At 42.8% G+C, this 15,936-nt stretch overlaps 1 protein-coding gene across 1 annotated transcript; it reads left to right on the forward strand.

The window, feature by feature from the left end:
* The first annotated feature begins 2,721 nt into the window (after positions 1–2,721).
* Positions 2,722–3,510, forward strand: LOC135622069 (glycine-rich RNA-binding protein GRP2A-like). Its single transcript, XM_065123706.1, has one exon. It carries the CDS (start codon positions 2,722–2,724, stop codon positions 3,508–3,510), a length of 789 nt encoding a protein of 262 aa, XP_064979778.1.
* The last annotated feature ends 12,426 nt before the right edge of the window (positions 3,511–15,936 follow it).

The following is a 15,936-nucleotide window of genomic DNA, read 5'->3' on the forward strand; positions in this document are numbered from 1 at the left end:
ATACGACAAGGCCCTCCTTCTAGTGCCAAAATGTTAGTGAACAAATGTGTCGTGGATGGTGTGTTAGGATCAGGAGCACTAAGAGGGGGGGTGAATTAGTGCAGCGGAAAACTTTCGACGATTAAAACTGTGTTTGTACGATAAAAGCGATTTCGATAGAAAACCCAATTCGTAAATCACTTTAACTTGTGATCAAGCGAGATGCAGTTAAAGCGAATCTATGAAGGTAGTTTGCAGTTATGATAGAAATCAGAATGTAAGTGCAAACTGAAATATGATATTCGTATGATAAAACTGATTTACGTCTAAACACCGATTCGAAAAATACTGAACTTTGAAACACGATCGTAGATGCGCAGAAGGCAGTAAGCTATTGAGGAGGTTTGCAGTAAAGATAATATATTCAAAGTAAATGCAAACTAGAGAAGACGAGAGTTTATAGTGGTTCGGTCAATCGTGACCTACATCCACTCCTCCGATTCCTCTTCCGTCGAGGCCACCGACATCCACTAACGATCTTCCTTTACTAGGTGAAGATCAATTTCCTTCTTACACCCCTCTTCTCCTTTTACTTGGTTTAGGAGACAACCCTTACAAGCACTCACTCTCCTTTCTTAAACAGAATTCTAACACTTAAGCTAGAGGAGGGAAATTCTAGAGTTTGTAGCAGCGTTTTCTCTCTTTTAATCTCTCTGTGCTTGTGTCTTCTACCCAAGGATGGGAGGGGAATTTATAGGCCCCAAACCAGTTTGAATTTGGAGCTCAAAACTGTCATCTCTCGAAATTCCGGGGTCTAACGGTTGCACCGCCTGACTGGGGCAGTTGCACCGCCTGGTAGAGCTCGAAGACTGAGCCTCTGGGCGATGCCACCTCATGTCAGGGGCGGTTGCACCTCCTACCAGAGCTCAGAGACCGAGCTCAGGCGGTGCCACCGCTTGACTGGGGCGGTTGCACCGCCCAGCCAGAGCTCAAGCGGTTGCACCTTTGTTAGAGGCAGTTGCACCGCCCGGCCAGAGCTCGAAGACTGAACCCTGGGCGGTGCCACCACCGACCCAGGCGATGCCACCTCTGGCCAAGAAATCTGGGTCCGAATGGGTTGATCCATTCGGCCCAATTTGTGTCTGTCAAGGGCCCAATTGCCCCAAGATTAAGTTAATGGGATCACCTCCCATTTCTAACTTAATCATCATGCTAACTATGAATTTCTTAAGACATTTACTATAACTTGCTCCGGTGCATCAATCGCTTCTTCCGGCGAGCTTCCGGCGAACATACGACGAACCTTCGACGATGCTCCGGCGGACTTCCGGCAAACTCTTGGACTTGCGATGATCCACTTGGCGAGTTCCGACGAGCTTCTTTGGCAAGCTTCTAGACTTCTCGGATTTGTTCTCGCAAAACCTCCGACGACCGTCTGGACTTCCGTCGAACTCTCGAACACCCAACGTGATCATAGTCTTGACTCCGGCGCAACTCCTGTTGCATGTCTTACTTCGATCGAGACAATTAATCCTAAGCAATTAACCAAGTTGTCCGGCATGTCATTGGTCCCTCGACGCTTCGTCCGATTCTTCGGCGCATCGTCCTTTCCTGCGGCCTATTGCCCAATCGGCCAATTGACTCCGCAACTCCGATATCCTTGGCACAATGCCCGCTCTTCTTGGCCCGATGCCCGAGTCCATGACCCGAAGCCTTCTGTCGATACGTCGACCGATCCACCGGCCCGACATCCAATCTTCTGACATGTTCTTCCGGTACAACATGATTTTTTCTACTTTAATTATCTCATCCTGATCGGAGCATCCTGCATCACTCAAAACGCAGATTAAAATATAAACATATATCAAGTGGTTTCATCATTAAAATATGAGATTCAACATGGTGAGTCAGCATGGCCTGGTCCATGGGTCAATGTCAGGAGTCTTCTATTGGCGGAGCTGGATGCCGAGGTCGACCGGGCCCTCGCGATGGGGTGTTGATTAGTGTTCCTTGGTGTGTTGATCCGGGCGCCGTGTATGCTGAGCTACATCTCTCCTTCTCCGGGGTGGTTGGCAGCTCATCTTCGTGAGGTGGTCGTGCCCTTAGGAAGGAGTGCTGGTTGGCGTTGGTCGGGATCCGGACCGATTGACTATTCTCCTTCGTGCACTGGATGGCAATTCTCGGGTGGTTGGCAGCTCGTCTTCGTGAGGTGGCCATGTTTTCCTATAAAAAATGGCCCTTGTCGGGATCACCCGACAACGCCCCTCCGACGTGCAAGTTAGTAGAGTGATCAATTGATCTTTTTCTCCTCCCCTTCTTGGATCAGGTCGAGGGTATTTATACCTACATTCAGGAATTGGTCGAGCCCGGGTTCGGCATGGCCGTTGACTTTGGGGGAGGAACAACCTCTATGACGAGATGGCATCTTCAGGAGTGCTTGAGCGGCATCAGACGACACTGCCCTAACAGCAGACGGCACCACCCCCAGCTCTTGGCGTGGTTAGGCTGTACAATCGCACCATTGGAGCTTGATGTGACATGCACCTCACAGTTCTGGAGGCGCACGGTGTTGCGTCGGTATTGAGTCTGTCGGTGGTTCACATAGGGCCAAAATACGCCCTATCATCCATCAAAATGACTATTATACACACTTGAAATGTTATTAGCAAAACAATGGATTTCTCACAGCCTTAAATACTCTCTTTCTCAGTGTGAGAAGCAAGTCTTTCTCTCTTGCCTCTCATGGCACCCAAGAAGAAGAAGAACCGTCGCCGGGACTCCAAGTCCAAGACGCAGCCGGGCTCCTCCAGCGGCACCGTCCCGTCTCCGCCCCAAGATTCTCTCCCGGTCACTACGGAGCTCCACGATGAAGCCACCACCTCTCAAGAACCCACCTCTTCCGCCGCCCCCGAGGGTGCAACCCCCGCGTCTCCTTCAGTCGCATCCGTCGGCCCCCACTCCCGCTCGCAAGGGGAAGAAGTAGTAGAAGAAAGAGGCGTCGACGAGGCTGATCCCCAGATGGCCGCTCTTGCAGATTCTGTAGACAACATGACGGTCGCCGACGAGTATGGCCTGGGATGGCTCGTGCGTGGCATTGGCACGCTGGGTTCCACCTTCCCGGAGCTAATGTCGATGACCAGAGAGCTAGAAGATTTGCCGGATAACCAAGAAAGACAGGAAGTAATGGCTGATCTCACCGAATCCTTGGAGGCTGTGGGGAATATTTTCAGAGGTTACACCAGTTTGCTGAAGAGAACGGTGAGGATTCTCGAGCAGGAACGCAGCCACCGCAGAGAAGGCGGCGGCGGTGCATCTGGCGGCGGCGGTGGCAGCAGTACTGCGGGTGGTGGTGGCGGTGGCAGCAGAACTGCGGGTGGCGGTGGCGGTGGCAGCAGTACTGCGGGTGGTGGTGGCGGTGGCAGCAGTGCTGCGGGTGGCGGTGGCGGTAGTAGCAATACTGCGGGTGGTGGTGGAGGTGGCAGCAGTACTGCGGGTGGTGGTGGTGAGTCTGGCGGTGCAACCAGCACTTGACTGCTGTGTGCTGAGTCTTCAACCTTTCCCCCTCTTTCTCTCTCTCGGAAGTTCTCGATGTGGTGTTCTTGATCTTGGGTTATCTTGTTCAGTGTACAGAAGTTGGGGTGATTGGTTGATGGTGCAAGCAATCTGTTGTTGGGGTTCTGTCTGTAAAAGCACTTGGAGATTTCTTGTTCTACTGCAGTGGCAGTTAATCTGACAGTTTCATTAGTTTCTCTTGGCAAAAAATAATACCAAGTATTGTGTTCTTCTGTCCTGTACCAAAAATGTCGCAGTGCTGCCTGTGTTTTGCTGCAATATTATTTTGCTTCCTGTTCATGAGTCTGTCTGTCTGTGTCATGTGATTTTGAGTGCCAGACTACTTAGGTGTTTCAAGACCATTTCTTGAGAGAGAGAGAGAGAGAGAGAGAGAGAGATGACTTGACATTGATTGATGTTGGAAAATCCCTGAAGTAGTAATTCTTCTTGATCATCAAGAAGCTACTAGCACTAAAGATGTGGTTTTGTAAGATGATGACAATGTAACCCCTGCTTCATCAGAACAAGAACGCACAAGAAATCTCAACCTTGGTGGGCATGGGATCCAAAACAACAAGATTGCTGCAGACTCTAGCACTGATCCTTCAGAAATAGGCAGAGTTGCAGGATTCCAAGAGAAGATACATCAAAAGGATCTCGAGTTCTACAAGCACAGAACAAGAACAGAGATCTAGTAATGCAAGCAAGTACTCGATCTGTCAGCCAAAACACCGAATCAAGAAACGCTCATGGGAGAGGACGACCAAAGTTTCAAGTTCTCGTTGCACCACCAGCCTCGTGGCCACCAGTTGCAGCGGCACCAGCCTCGCCGCCGCCTTCTCTCCTGTGTTCCTGCTGAATATTTCGGGCCACCCGGTTCATCGCGTTGCCGTAAACAAAGAAAAGCGTCTCCAGATCGCCCAACACCCCAACGATCATGGCCGCCACAGTCTCGTCTTCGAATTCCTCCACCAAATCGGAGAAAGCATCGACCGCCGAGTATACAGTGGGGAGAGTTTGGCGTAGACAGCCCGTGGCACGCTTCACCGAAGCCGGGATGTCCTGTTTCTTCTTGCGTCGGCCCTCCGCAGCGGCAGCAGAAACATCGAAGGCGATGGCATCATCCACAGGGGAGACGGTTGCACCCTCGGAAGTGCCGGAGGCCGGCTGCTTCTCCGCCTTCGAGTCGATGCGGCACTTCTTCCTGGAATCCATGGAGAGAGAGAGAGAGAGAGAGAGAGAGAGAGAGAGAGAGAGAGGGTTTGGATTTCGGTTTATATATATATATATATATATATATATATATATATATATATATATATATTACATATATATATATATATGTAATATATATATATATTACATATATTACATATATATATATATGTAATATATATATATATATATATATGTAATATATATATATTACATATATATATATATATAATTTTCCTCTAAATTAAAGAGAAACTATGCTAATAAAATAGCTTAAATTCTTTGGATCGATGTGACCAAGTGGCTCGATTTGTACTGTCATAAACTTGTGTTGGATGGCATGTAATTGAAAGATATTGTAGCAAGCTTAAATAAAGAGACAATATGTCTCATGTCTCTCTATCTTAGTAATTTGATGTACATTTTCTCCCACAATGTCTTATATTCAAGCAAGATTGTACCTAATTATTGGAACACCACGACCAAGAGGCAAAACTTGTACTGAGATAATATTGCAGCGATTACATCACATTGAGAACCACAAGACACAAGAACACAATTCTTTGTAGTATATTTTGCCACCAGAAAACTGCATCACATTATGAGCCACACTGCAGCAGAACAAGAAATCTCCAAGTTCTATAGAAACACAACAAGAACAGGATCCCAAGATCAAGAACTGCCCTCTAGAGAGAGATAGAGAGAGAGACGCGCAGTATTGAAGTGCACATGACACCGCCACCCTCACAGCGACCGGCCGCCACCAGATGGGCCGCTCCTTTCCTCTCTGCGATCACTGCAGGAACCGCCCGCCAAGTTGGCGCTTAAACTTCCATGCCAGATGCTTCATATCGAAGCTGTAATCATAGAAGATCACCTCCAGAGCCTCCGAAAGATAAATGATATGCTCCATTGCCTCCTCGCTTTTGTCTCCGTCCACCAATCTTTGCAGCTCGTCGATCAGCCCCTCTGCATATGGCATATCAATGAGTAGTTGAGACGTGACACGCTTCAGTGAAGACGAGCAGTCGAGCTTCATCTTTTCCATTTGGTCTGGGTCGATCCAAACCACACCGGAGTCCATGAAATTGACAAACTCGAAGCTTTGTTCTCCTTCCCGGAGAGGCACCGAGAATGTTTCTTGAGAGGATGGTGTCTCTTGGGTTGGACGAGTGGAGGAAAGGCGCGGGGTGACGGATTGACCGGGGAGCTCCGAGGTCGCTGCCGGAGGACCGGCGCCCGGGGATTGGACTGCCCTGCTGCAGGGGCAGAGATGCTTCCTGGCCTCGATGAGGCGAGCGCGGTTCTTCTTGGGCGCCATGCGATCGCCAAGACAGAATTGTCCGGTAACAATTCTTTGACGAATATTTATTACAGAGAATTGTATGGTAACAATTTGATAGTTTTGATCCATAAGTTCATAATTTCCTGACTTGTCGGCCGTTTACATGTTATTTTAATTGATCGACCCAATCTTAAGCTAACCGAGCCCGAGCCAACTCAATTCGCCCCAATCAGTGTCGCAGATTGGATCAGTTCTTCAATTCGCCCCAATATTAGAACATTAATATTGTTATTGACAATACTTTATTTAATATAATTATCTAAATATTTAATAATATATAATTTTATTTAATATGACAATAACGTTGATAGAGATCCAATGGTTATTATTATTGAATCGGTTATGTTCTTCCTATGGTTTAGCCATTTCTTATTTGATAGTGGCTCTTCTATTCTACTTAATTCTACTTAATGTCATGTCCAACGAATTATTTATTCATACCCTACAAGTCATTATGATGGAGAATAAAACAAGGACATTGATATTGTTATTGGTAATCCTTTACTTAATATAATTATCTAAAAATTTAATAATATATAATTTTACTTAATATAGCTCCTCAATTATCAATCACATTGATAGCGATCTAATCTATGATGAAAGCACATAGTCGAGGCTTTATGGGGTGTGAGGTTGGACTTGTATGAAGTGCCCTTACAAACAAAAAGGGTGACAAGGGCAAAGGCAGTAGAGCATTGCGATAGATTCTCACTATGGGGGCAATGTGGGCTTCATGAAGAGGTCTTACTATGGTTGAAGAGGACCTCAACATAACTCAAAAGGGTGAAGGCGATTAAGGGACATAGGGTGTCATTGTGAGATGAAAGTGACGATTGATAAGACAAAGGTCAGGATTAATATTGTTCTTTTATAAAATATTATCTTTTATAAAAATAAGAGGTGCTCTAGAAAAAAAATAAAATTTAAAGTTTTTCTAATTTACCTAATAATTATTAAATATAAGAAAATTTAAAAAAAATAAAAAGTATTATCATATATATATATATATATATATATATATATATATGACAGGAAGTATACTATCAACTAATCATCATTCCACACGTAGTCACCATATGGAGTCCTCGGTGGGAGGAAAATATCTAAGTCACCTTCCACCCATCTACTCGCATAGACAAGAGTCCAAAGTAGGTCCAAGGTAGCAATTCAAGATTGTCCCCTCAGTCACCCAACATTGGACAAGAGACTAAGAGGGGACTGTTAGGGGCAGTTAAAGGCTACCTCCTCGTTGAATATTTCACGAAATATTCTGCCCCTTTGTGACCAAGTATAAAAGCTCGTCTTCAGTACGATAAGAGGGGTTTACTTCTTTTGACTACTCATGTCCGAACTTATATACCTTGGGTTACTAACTTAGGCGTTCAAGAGACTAGATCGGGAAACCTCTCTCGACTCTGGTCTTCATGCATAAAGCACCTTGGGAGCTTAACATTTTCATCTTGGATGCACTTTGGATAACCTTGCACATATGAGTCTGTATCATGTTTAGGTATCACAAACATCAACGATATTTTTTTCTTATTATTGTGGCACTAAAAGGAGGGCATGATATACTAGAAATGCTCATCCACTAACCTTCTCAATGAATGCTCGAGCGAGAAGGCTTTATCACCCACCCATAGTATATTCACTCGGGAGGGCAACTGTTAGTTTGGCAAGTCCCATAGTCCCACATCGGGAAAATCAAACTTGTTGTCTCATCTTGGAACTATAAATAAGGGCCTGAGCTTTGATGTTAGACACACCACGAGAAGTACCACAAACACCACAAGAAGTACAGCAGGCATCATAAGAAAACCTGCTTATGGTTTGAAGTCTTCTTGTTTAGGAAGCTGAAGGTGTTTTATGGCCTAGGAACATTTCCTAAGGCATTTGTAAGTGTCCCTCTTTTATAATAGTAATTTGCTCCTCTTTCTTCCGTGGATGTAGGTCAAAGTCATTTGACCGAACCACGTATATCTGGTGTTTTGTTTGTTCTTGTCGCTTTTATTATTTCCGCTTTATTGTCTTTGTTGTGTTGCCAAAATTACCCTTTGGTAAATATCCTGGGGCTAGCTCTAACAAACTGGTATCAGAGCCTGGTTCTGGGATCTTTTGGCAACAATGACAATATCAAAGATCGTTGTCGAGAAATTCGATAGAAATGTCAACTTCGGCATGTGGCAACTCAAGATGGAGGCCATTCTGGTTCAAGACGGAGTTGATTTGGCACTTCAGGGTGCTGAGAACATTCCAGATGGTACGTCAAAGGAAGATCTTGCGGGTATGGATAAGAAGGCCCGATCCAGCATCATTCTAAACCTCTCTGACGAGGTTTTACGGGAGGTAGCTACGGAGACTACGGCTAAGAGCATGTGGGACAAGCTTAAAGCCTTGTATATGAAGAGGACAGTGGAGAATCGTCTCTACTTGAAGCAGAGTCTATATATGCTTCGGATGACTGAAGGTACATCTATACTCTCGCATCTTGATATGTTTGATTCTTTGATTATGGATTTGGAGAATATAGATGCAAAAATTGATGATGAGGATAAGGCTTTGTTGCTCTTGTGTTCTCTTCCCCAATCTTTTAAGCATTTCCGTGATACTTTGATTTATGGAAAAAAAACAGTTTCTTATCAAGAAATTAAATCTGCACTGAAATTTAAGGAGCAGATAGACAAGAATATCACTGGGGAAAGTAGAGAGAATCAGGCTGAGGGTCTGGTTGTTAGGGGGAGAATGGATAAAAGAGAATTTAACAGTAGTAGATCTAAATCTAGATCTAAATCCAAACATAGAAATTTGGAATGCAGATATTGTCATAAAATGGGGCACATTAAATCTGATTGCTTTAAATTGAAAAATAAATTAAAGCAAAAGGAAAAATTTGTTGAGAAAACTATTGAATCCGCTGAAGCTAGTGTAGCATCTGATGAGAATTTTGGAAATATTTTCTTTGCTATTGATGACAGGACAAAGTCTAAAAATGAATGGATTTTAGATTCAGGTTGTTCTTATCACATGTGTCCCAATAGGGATTTGTTTTCCACATATGAATCTTGTAATGGTGGAATTGTTTTGATGGGCAATAATGCCGCATGTGATGTCGTTGGTAGAGGAACAATCCGAATTAAAATGCATGATGGTATTGTGTGGACGCTCACTAATGTTAGACATGTTCCTGATTTGAAAAAGAATCTCATTTCTTTAGGCACCCTAGAGGCCTTTGGGTGTAAATACACAGCTGAAGGTGGAGTTATGAAAGTTTCTAGAAATGCCCTTATTGTTATGAAAGCTTGTAGGTCTGGTAGCTTGTATATTCTGCAGGGAACTACTGTCACAGGTTCGGTTGCAATTTCGTCATCATCATTGTCTGATTCTGACATCACCAAATTATGGCATATGCGTTTGGGTCATATGAGCGAAAAAGGTTTGAGCATATTGAGCAAAAGAGGTCTACTTTGCGGACAGAGTACTGGGCCACTGGACTTTTGTGAACACTGCATTTTTGGAAAGCAGAAAAGAGTCAGCTTCAATTCTCCGACAGTTCACAAAACGAAAGGTACTCTTGACTATATTCATTCAGACCTTTGGGGTCCAGCTCAAGTTCAGTCTAAGGGTGGTGCCAGGTATATGTTGACTTTCATTGATGATTATTCCAGGAAAGTTTGGGTTTATTTTCTGAAGCATAAAAATGATGTTTTTCTAATCTTTAAACAATGGAAGGCTTTGATTGAGAAGCAAACATGTAAACAGATTAAGCGGCTTCGAACAGATAATGGCATGGAATTTTGTGAAGGTGACTTTGAAGAATTTTGCAAAAATGAAGGAATCGTTCGGCATCGCACTGTTAGGATGACACCTCAGCAAAATGGTGTGGCAGAACGTATGAATAGAACACTCTTGGAGAGAGCGAGGTGTATGATCTCAAATGCAGGGTTGACAAAAGACTTTTGGGCAGAGGCGATTAATATGGCCTGTTACGTTGTCAACCGCACTCCTTCTGCAGCACTTGACTTTAAAACTCCGGAGGAAGTTTGGTCAGGTACTCCTGCTGATTATTCTGATTTTAAAATTTTTGGGTGCCCAGCATATATGCATGTAAATGAAGGAAAATTAGAGCCTCGGGCTAAAAAGTACATTTTCCTTGGGTATGCTTCTGGGGTGAAAGGATACAGATTATGGTGTTCTGATCTCAAATCCCCAAAATTTATAATCAGTAGAGATGTTACTTTTGATGAATTGTTTATGTTATCTTCCAAAGAGGATTCTACTAGTTGTATAAATGATAGTGCGCAGAAGCAGGTGGAGCTTGAGATTGGTAGTTCAGATTCTTTTAAGTCGAACTCTTCTACTCAAAGAATGCCAATAGGTGGTCCTGAGTCTACTGACGCAGATGATCCAGAGGAAGAGCAATATTCCATAGCCAAGGATAGACCACGGAGAGATATTCGACCACCACAAAGATATGCAAATTTGGTTGCATATGCTTTGTCTGTTGCAAAAGAGACAAGTGAAGTTGGTGAGCCTACTACCTATTCAGATGCAGTTTCTTTTGATAATTCCGCTAAGTGGTTGATTGCTGAGGGAAAGGTCCTTGTTCAGAAAATTTATACGAAGGACAATCCAGTTGATATGCTTACGAAGCATGTTTCGGTTTACAAGTTCAAGCAGTGCTTGGACTTGGTTGGTGTTCATTGTTGGTGATTGCCCGTTGGGGCTTTTGTGAAGAAGGTGGAGCAAGTTTTGTTGGGACATGCCAAGGTGGAGATTTGTTAGTTTGGCAAGTCCCATAGTCCCACATCGGGAAAATCAGACTTGTTGTCTCATCTTGGAACTATAAATAAGGGCCTGAGCTTTGATGTTAGACACACCACGAGAAGTACCACAGACACCACAAGAAGTACAGCAGGCATCACAAGAAAACCTGCTTATGGTTTGAAGTCTTCTTGTTTAGGAAGCTGAAGGTGTTTTATGGCCTAGGAACATTTCCTAAGGCATTTGTAAGTGTCCCTCTTTTATAATAGTAATTTGCTCCTCTTTCTTCCGTGGATGTAGGTCAAAGTCATTTGACCGAACCACGTATATCTGGTGTTTTGTTTGTTCTTGTCGCTTTTATTATTTCCGCTTTATTATCTTTGTTGTGTTGCCAAAATTACCCTTTGGTAAATATCCTGGGGCTAGCTCTAACAGCAACAACCACCCTTTTCGTATATGGATGCATCCATTTCGACGTAAACGTCAACACAGTACTCACATTTGTTCAATGACCTAGGTCTCTCACCCTTGAGTATAATCTTGAGCCACTTACTCGTCCCTATCGAAGTGTTCTTGAATCTCACCCAATATGTGTAAATGCTAATATGCATGATATAAGCTATCGTTTCACTTTTATACTAACTAGCCCATTAAGTGACTCTACTAACTCAATCATAGTCAACAACTCAACAGCCACCAACACCGATACCCATCGAGGTTCCTGCACCCGACGTGGTGCCAACATCGCTGGAGCACCCTTGAGTATAATCTTGAGCCACTTACTCGTACCTATCGAAGTGTTCTTGAATCTCACCCAATATGTGTATATGCTAATATGCATGATATAAGCTATCGTTTCACTTTTATACTAACTAGCCCAACAAGTGACGCTACTAACTCAATCGTAGTCAACAACTCAACAACCACCATCACCGATACCTATCGAGGTTCCTACACCCGACGTGGTGCCAACAACGCTGGAGCACCTAAGGCTCGTCGAATTGCTAGCCGAGGGGGCACTTCGCTCCCTAACTATAGAATTTAGTAAATTACACCACCACTTTACCCTATCCAAATTTAAGGCCCAATTAGTAGATTCAACATAGGATTTCTTGCAAATCTAACTACGACAGATGAACCAATGCTTAGAGGAGATGCAATAAGAGTTTCAACAATTCAAAGAGGAAGCGATGGTCAACACCACCTTGGGTCGATCCTCATTCATTCAGAAAATGCATGAGGAACCAATTCTAGTGAACTTTTGCCTCCCATCGTTAGAGGCATTTTATTACAGTACCGACCTGATGATTACTATTTTTTGCTCTTAAATTTCATTGTACGACACTTTAGATGCCTTAATATGTCATGCATTCCCAACCACATTAAGAGACCTGACATGAGAATGATACATCCATCTAAAGATTCTATTATTGGGAAATCTAAGGTGACATCACATATGCAACAGAAGAAAAAAAAAATAAAATCTCAGAATTCCTGCAGAAAAGAAGGTTTCATCGTCGTGTAAAAGTTGATGCACAAAAACTTGCGAAACTTGCGAAACTGAAAAACTACGCATAAGAGAATTACCTAGGAAGATCGTATATCTCTAAAAACTTACAGATCTATAGGAGAGGATAAATGAGGTCAATTGTCCTCCTCTCTAGCAGTGATCCACATAACAAGGGATACAAAGATACTCCTCAAATCGGTATCCAAAACTTTTCCTCATGTGTATCACATAATCAAGAAGGGTTTGCCCTTTCTTGTTATCCACACGCCCCAAATAGGAGCTATAGTATGAGTACCTCTAGCCTATGGGTCTTTGGATCCCTCCTATTTATAGATGCCCCCTATCAAATTAACCTTAATAGATCCTACCATATTGGGTACTAGATCTTCATCTAACTAACCAAGCCTCTTAGATTAATGGGTCTCTACCCAATAATCCCTTATTTGATCTCATCCATAGGATCTAATAATTCAAGGGCTTATTGGATATCCAATAAGATAGGGGCTCCTGTGGATATCTTATATCTGAACCTTTATTCGTCGCAATACCTAATATATGCGTGTGACCCTCTAGGCCCAATATCGAGCTAGTCGTGAGTTATACATGTTAGAACTCCTTCTAGCTCAGTAAATTATTATCTCTATAATAATTCACTCGACTCATCAATTACGGACATACTAGTCCATTACGCTGCAATCCCCAAACGATACAGGGGAATTTAATCCTTTAGACCTATTTGTCCTCAATTACCATGTATTTATAGTCCTCCATCTATCTAATATCCCAGAGACCGTATACTGGGCATGGTACTATTAGGCCCATACAATTTTTACATGAATTTCACTCTAATCGGATTCTCCCAGAGAACTCTTTCTTTTTCAATTTGAATGACCAAGTCCAGGGATTTGTGAGCAAGAACATATGAGATATTCTTCTCATGACATCGAGAGAAGATGATCTTCTATCGATACTCAATAGTCCAGGGACTAGTTGTGCTATGTCTAGAACCTCCAGACTCATATGTTTGGTATTAAAGAGTGGAGTACTCATACAGGACATTCTTAGTGTCTCAAGTCTAAGGACCAGATATAACACTGAGATGACGGAATCGTTGTTTAACAATAAGACATCATCAACCATCCAACATTTCGTAAGTGGATCAATCAGTAAACTCATTCTCCAATGAGCACTTGTATTGTATCCCTAGTATCCCTACATAAGCAGCTATGAGACAAACTACATTCATCATACGGACGGGTATGCAGTACACCAATCTGTTTAGTTATCTCGATGTCCCTCTCGAGTAACATATGATCAAGATTATTTAGAATCTATATTTAAAGGTAAATCGATCTCATTATCGTGATCTCATTATGATCCGATTCCCATTGTACAGATACATGAACATTACAATATATTCATGTAATAAGCAATATAAAATGATAAAATACTAAATAATAATAATAAGTAAAAAGACTGTATGTCAAATCACACGTGTCATCACTCACGTGATTGGCTTGTAGGGCACCTATGGCTGGCAACTCTCTATCAGTTCTTTTGCCCAGCTTGCAAGGGAGTTCAAGCTTCACTTCCTTAAGAACATGCACTTGAGGCCATCGATGATAGTGTTTCGTGAACTTAGGCAAGGGGAGGAGGAAATGCTCTTAAACTTTATCACTCGGTTCACCAACATAATATAAGGTGTGGAAAATGCCAATCCATCACTCATAATACAAGTTTTCATAATGTGACTCAAGCCCTCTAGGCTTTTCTAGTCATTGGTAGAGAGGCCACCGATGATGGTACCATATGTACTTCTGAGGGTTAATCAACACATTACCATTGAGGTAATGGTTTCGGATAAGCATGAGAAGTTACACAAAAGGCCAAGATAGGAGCGACTACAATCCGCCCCGACCCCAAGGTCATCACGGTGAAGGCAAAATGAATGACCCTAATTGCCTTGCCCAATGTCTGAGTTAAACCCCTAAATATGATTAGAACTGAAGTTTTTGTATAGATAAAAGAGAAGAGAAGAGACTACAAGCCACCCTTTTCGTATATGGATGCATCCATTTCGACGTAAACGTCAACATGGTACTGGCATTTGTTCAATGACCTAGGCCTCTCACCCTTGAGTATAATCTTGAGCCACTTACTCGTCTCTATCGAAGTGTTCTTGAACCTCACCCAATATGTGTAAATGCTAATATGCATGATATAAGCTATCGTTTCACTTTTATACTAACTAGCCCAACAAGTGACGCTACTAACTCAATTGTAGTCAACAACTCAACAGCCACCAGCATCGATACCCATCGAGGTTCCCGCACCCGACATGGTGCCAACATCGCTGGAGCACTCGAGGCTCGTCGAATTGCTAGCCGAGGGGGCACTTCGCTCCCTAACTATAGAATTTAATAAATTACGCCACCACTCTACCCTATCCAAATTTAAGACCCAATTAGTAGATTCAACACAGGATTTATTGTAAATCTAACTATAACAGATGAACCAATGCCTGGAGGAGATGCAATAAGAGTTTCAATAATTCAAAGAGGAAGCGATGGTCAACACCACCTTGGGTCGATCCTCATTCATTCAGAAAATGCAGGAGGAACCAATCCTAGTGAACTTTCGCCTCCTATCGTTGGAGGCATTCTATTACAGTACTGACCCAATGATTACTATTTTTTACTCCTAAATTTCATTGTACGACACTTTAGATGCCTTAATATGTCATGCATTCTTAACGTGCTTTAGATGCCTTAATATGTCATGCATTCCCAACCACGTTAAGAGACCTAACATGAGAATGATACATCCATCTGAAGCTTCTATTGTTGGGAAATCTGAGGTGACATCACATATGCAACAGAAGAACAAAAAAGTAAAATCTCAGAATTCCTACAGAAAAGAAGGTTTCATCGTCATGTAAAAGTTGATACACAAAAACTTGCAAAACTGAAAAACCATGCATAAGAGAATTACCTAGGAAGATCGTATATCTCTGAAAACTTACAGATCTATGAGAGATGATGAAGGAGGTCAACTGTCCTCCTCTCTAGTGGTGATCCACATAACAAGAGCTACGAAAATACTTCTCAAATCGCTGGCCAAAACTTTTCCTCACATGCATCACATAATCAAGAAGGGTTTGCCCCTTCTTGCTATCCACACGCCCCAAATAGGAGCTGTAGTATGAGTACCTCTAGCCTATGGGTCTTTGGATCCCTCCTATTTATAGATGCCCCTTATCAAATTAACCTTAATGGATCCTGCCATATTGGGTAATAGATCTTCATCTAACTACCCAAGCCTCTTAGATTAATGGGTCTCTACCCAATAATCCCTTATTTGATCTCATCCATAGGATCTAATAATTCAGGGGCTTATTGGATATCTAATAAGATAGGGGTTCCGGTGGATATCTTATATTCGAACCTCTACTCGTCGCAATACCTGACATATGTGTGTTACCCTCTAAGCCCAATATCGAGCTGGTCGTGAGTTATACATGTTAGAACTCCTTCTAGCTTAGTAAATTATTATCTCTATAATAATTCACTCGACT

The sequence above is a fragment of the Musa acuminata genome, chromosome BXJ2-9 (assembly GCF_036884655.1).
Source record: "Musa acuminata AAA Group cultivar baxijiao chromosome BXJ2-9, Cavendish_Baxijiao_AAA, whole genome shotgun sequence".
Taxonomy (NCBI): Eukaryota; Viridiplantae; Streptophyta; class Magnoliopsida; order Zingiberales; family Musaceae; genus Musa; species Musa acuminata.

Bases quoted from the DNA above. Each gene is read 5' to 3' on its own strand.
- LOC135622069 (XM_065123706.1), top strand. From the start codon at position 2,722: ATGGCACCCAAGAAGAAGAAGAACCGTCGCCGGGACTCCAAGTCCAAG.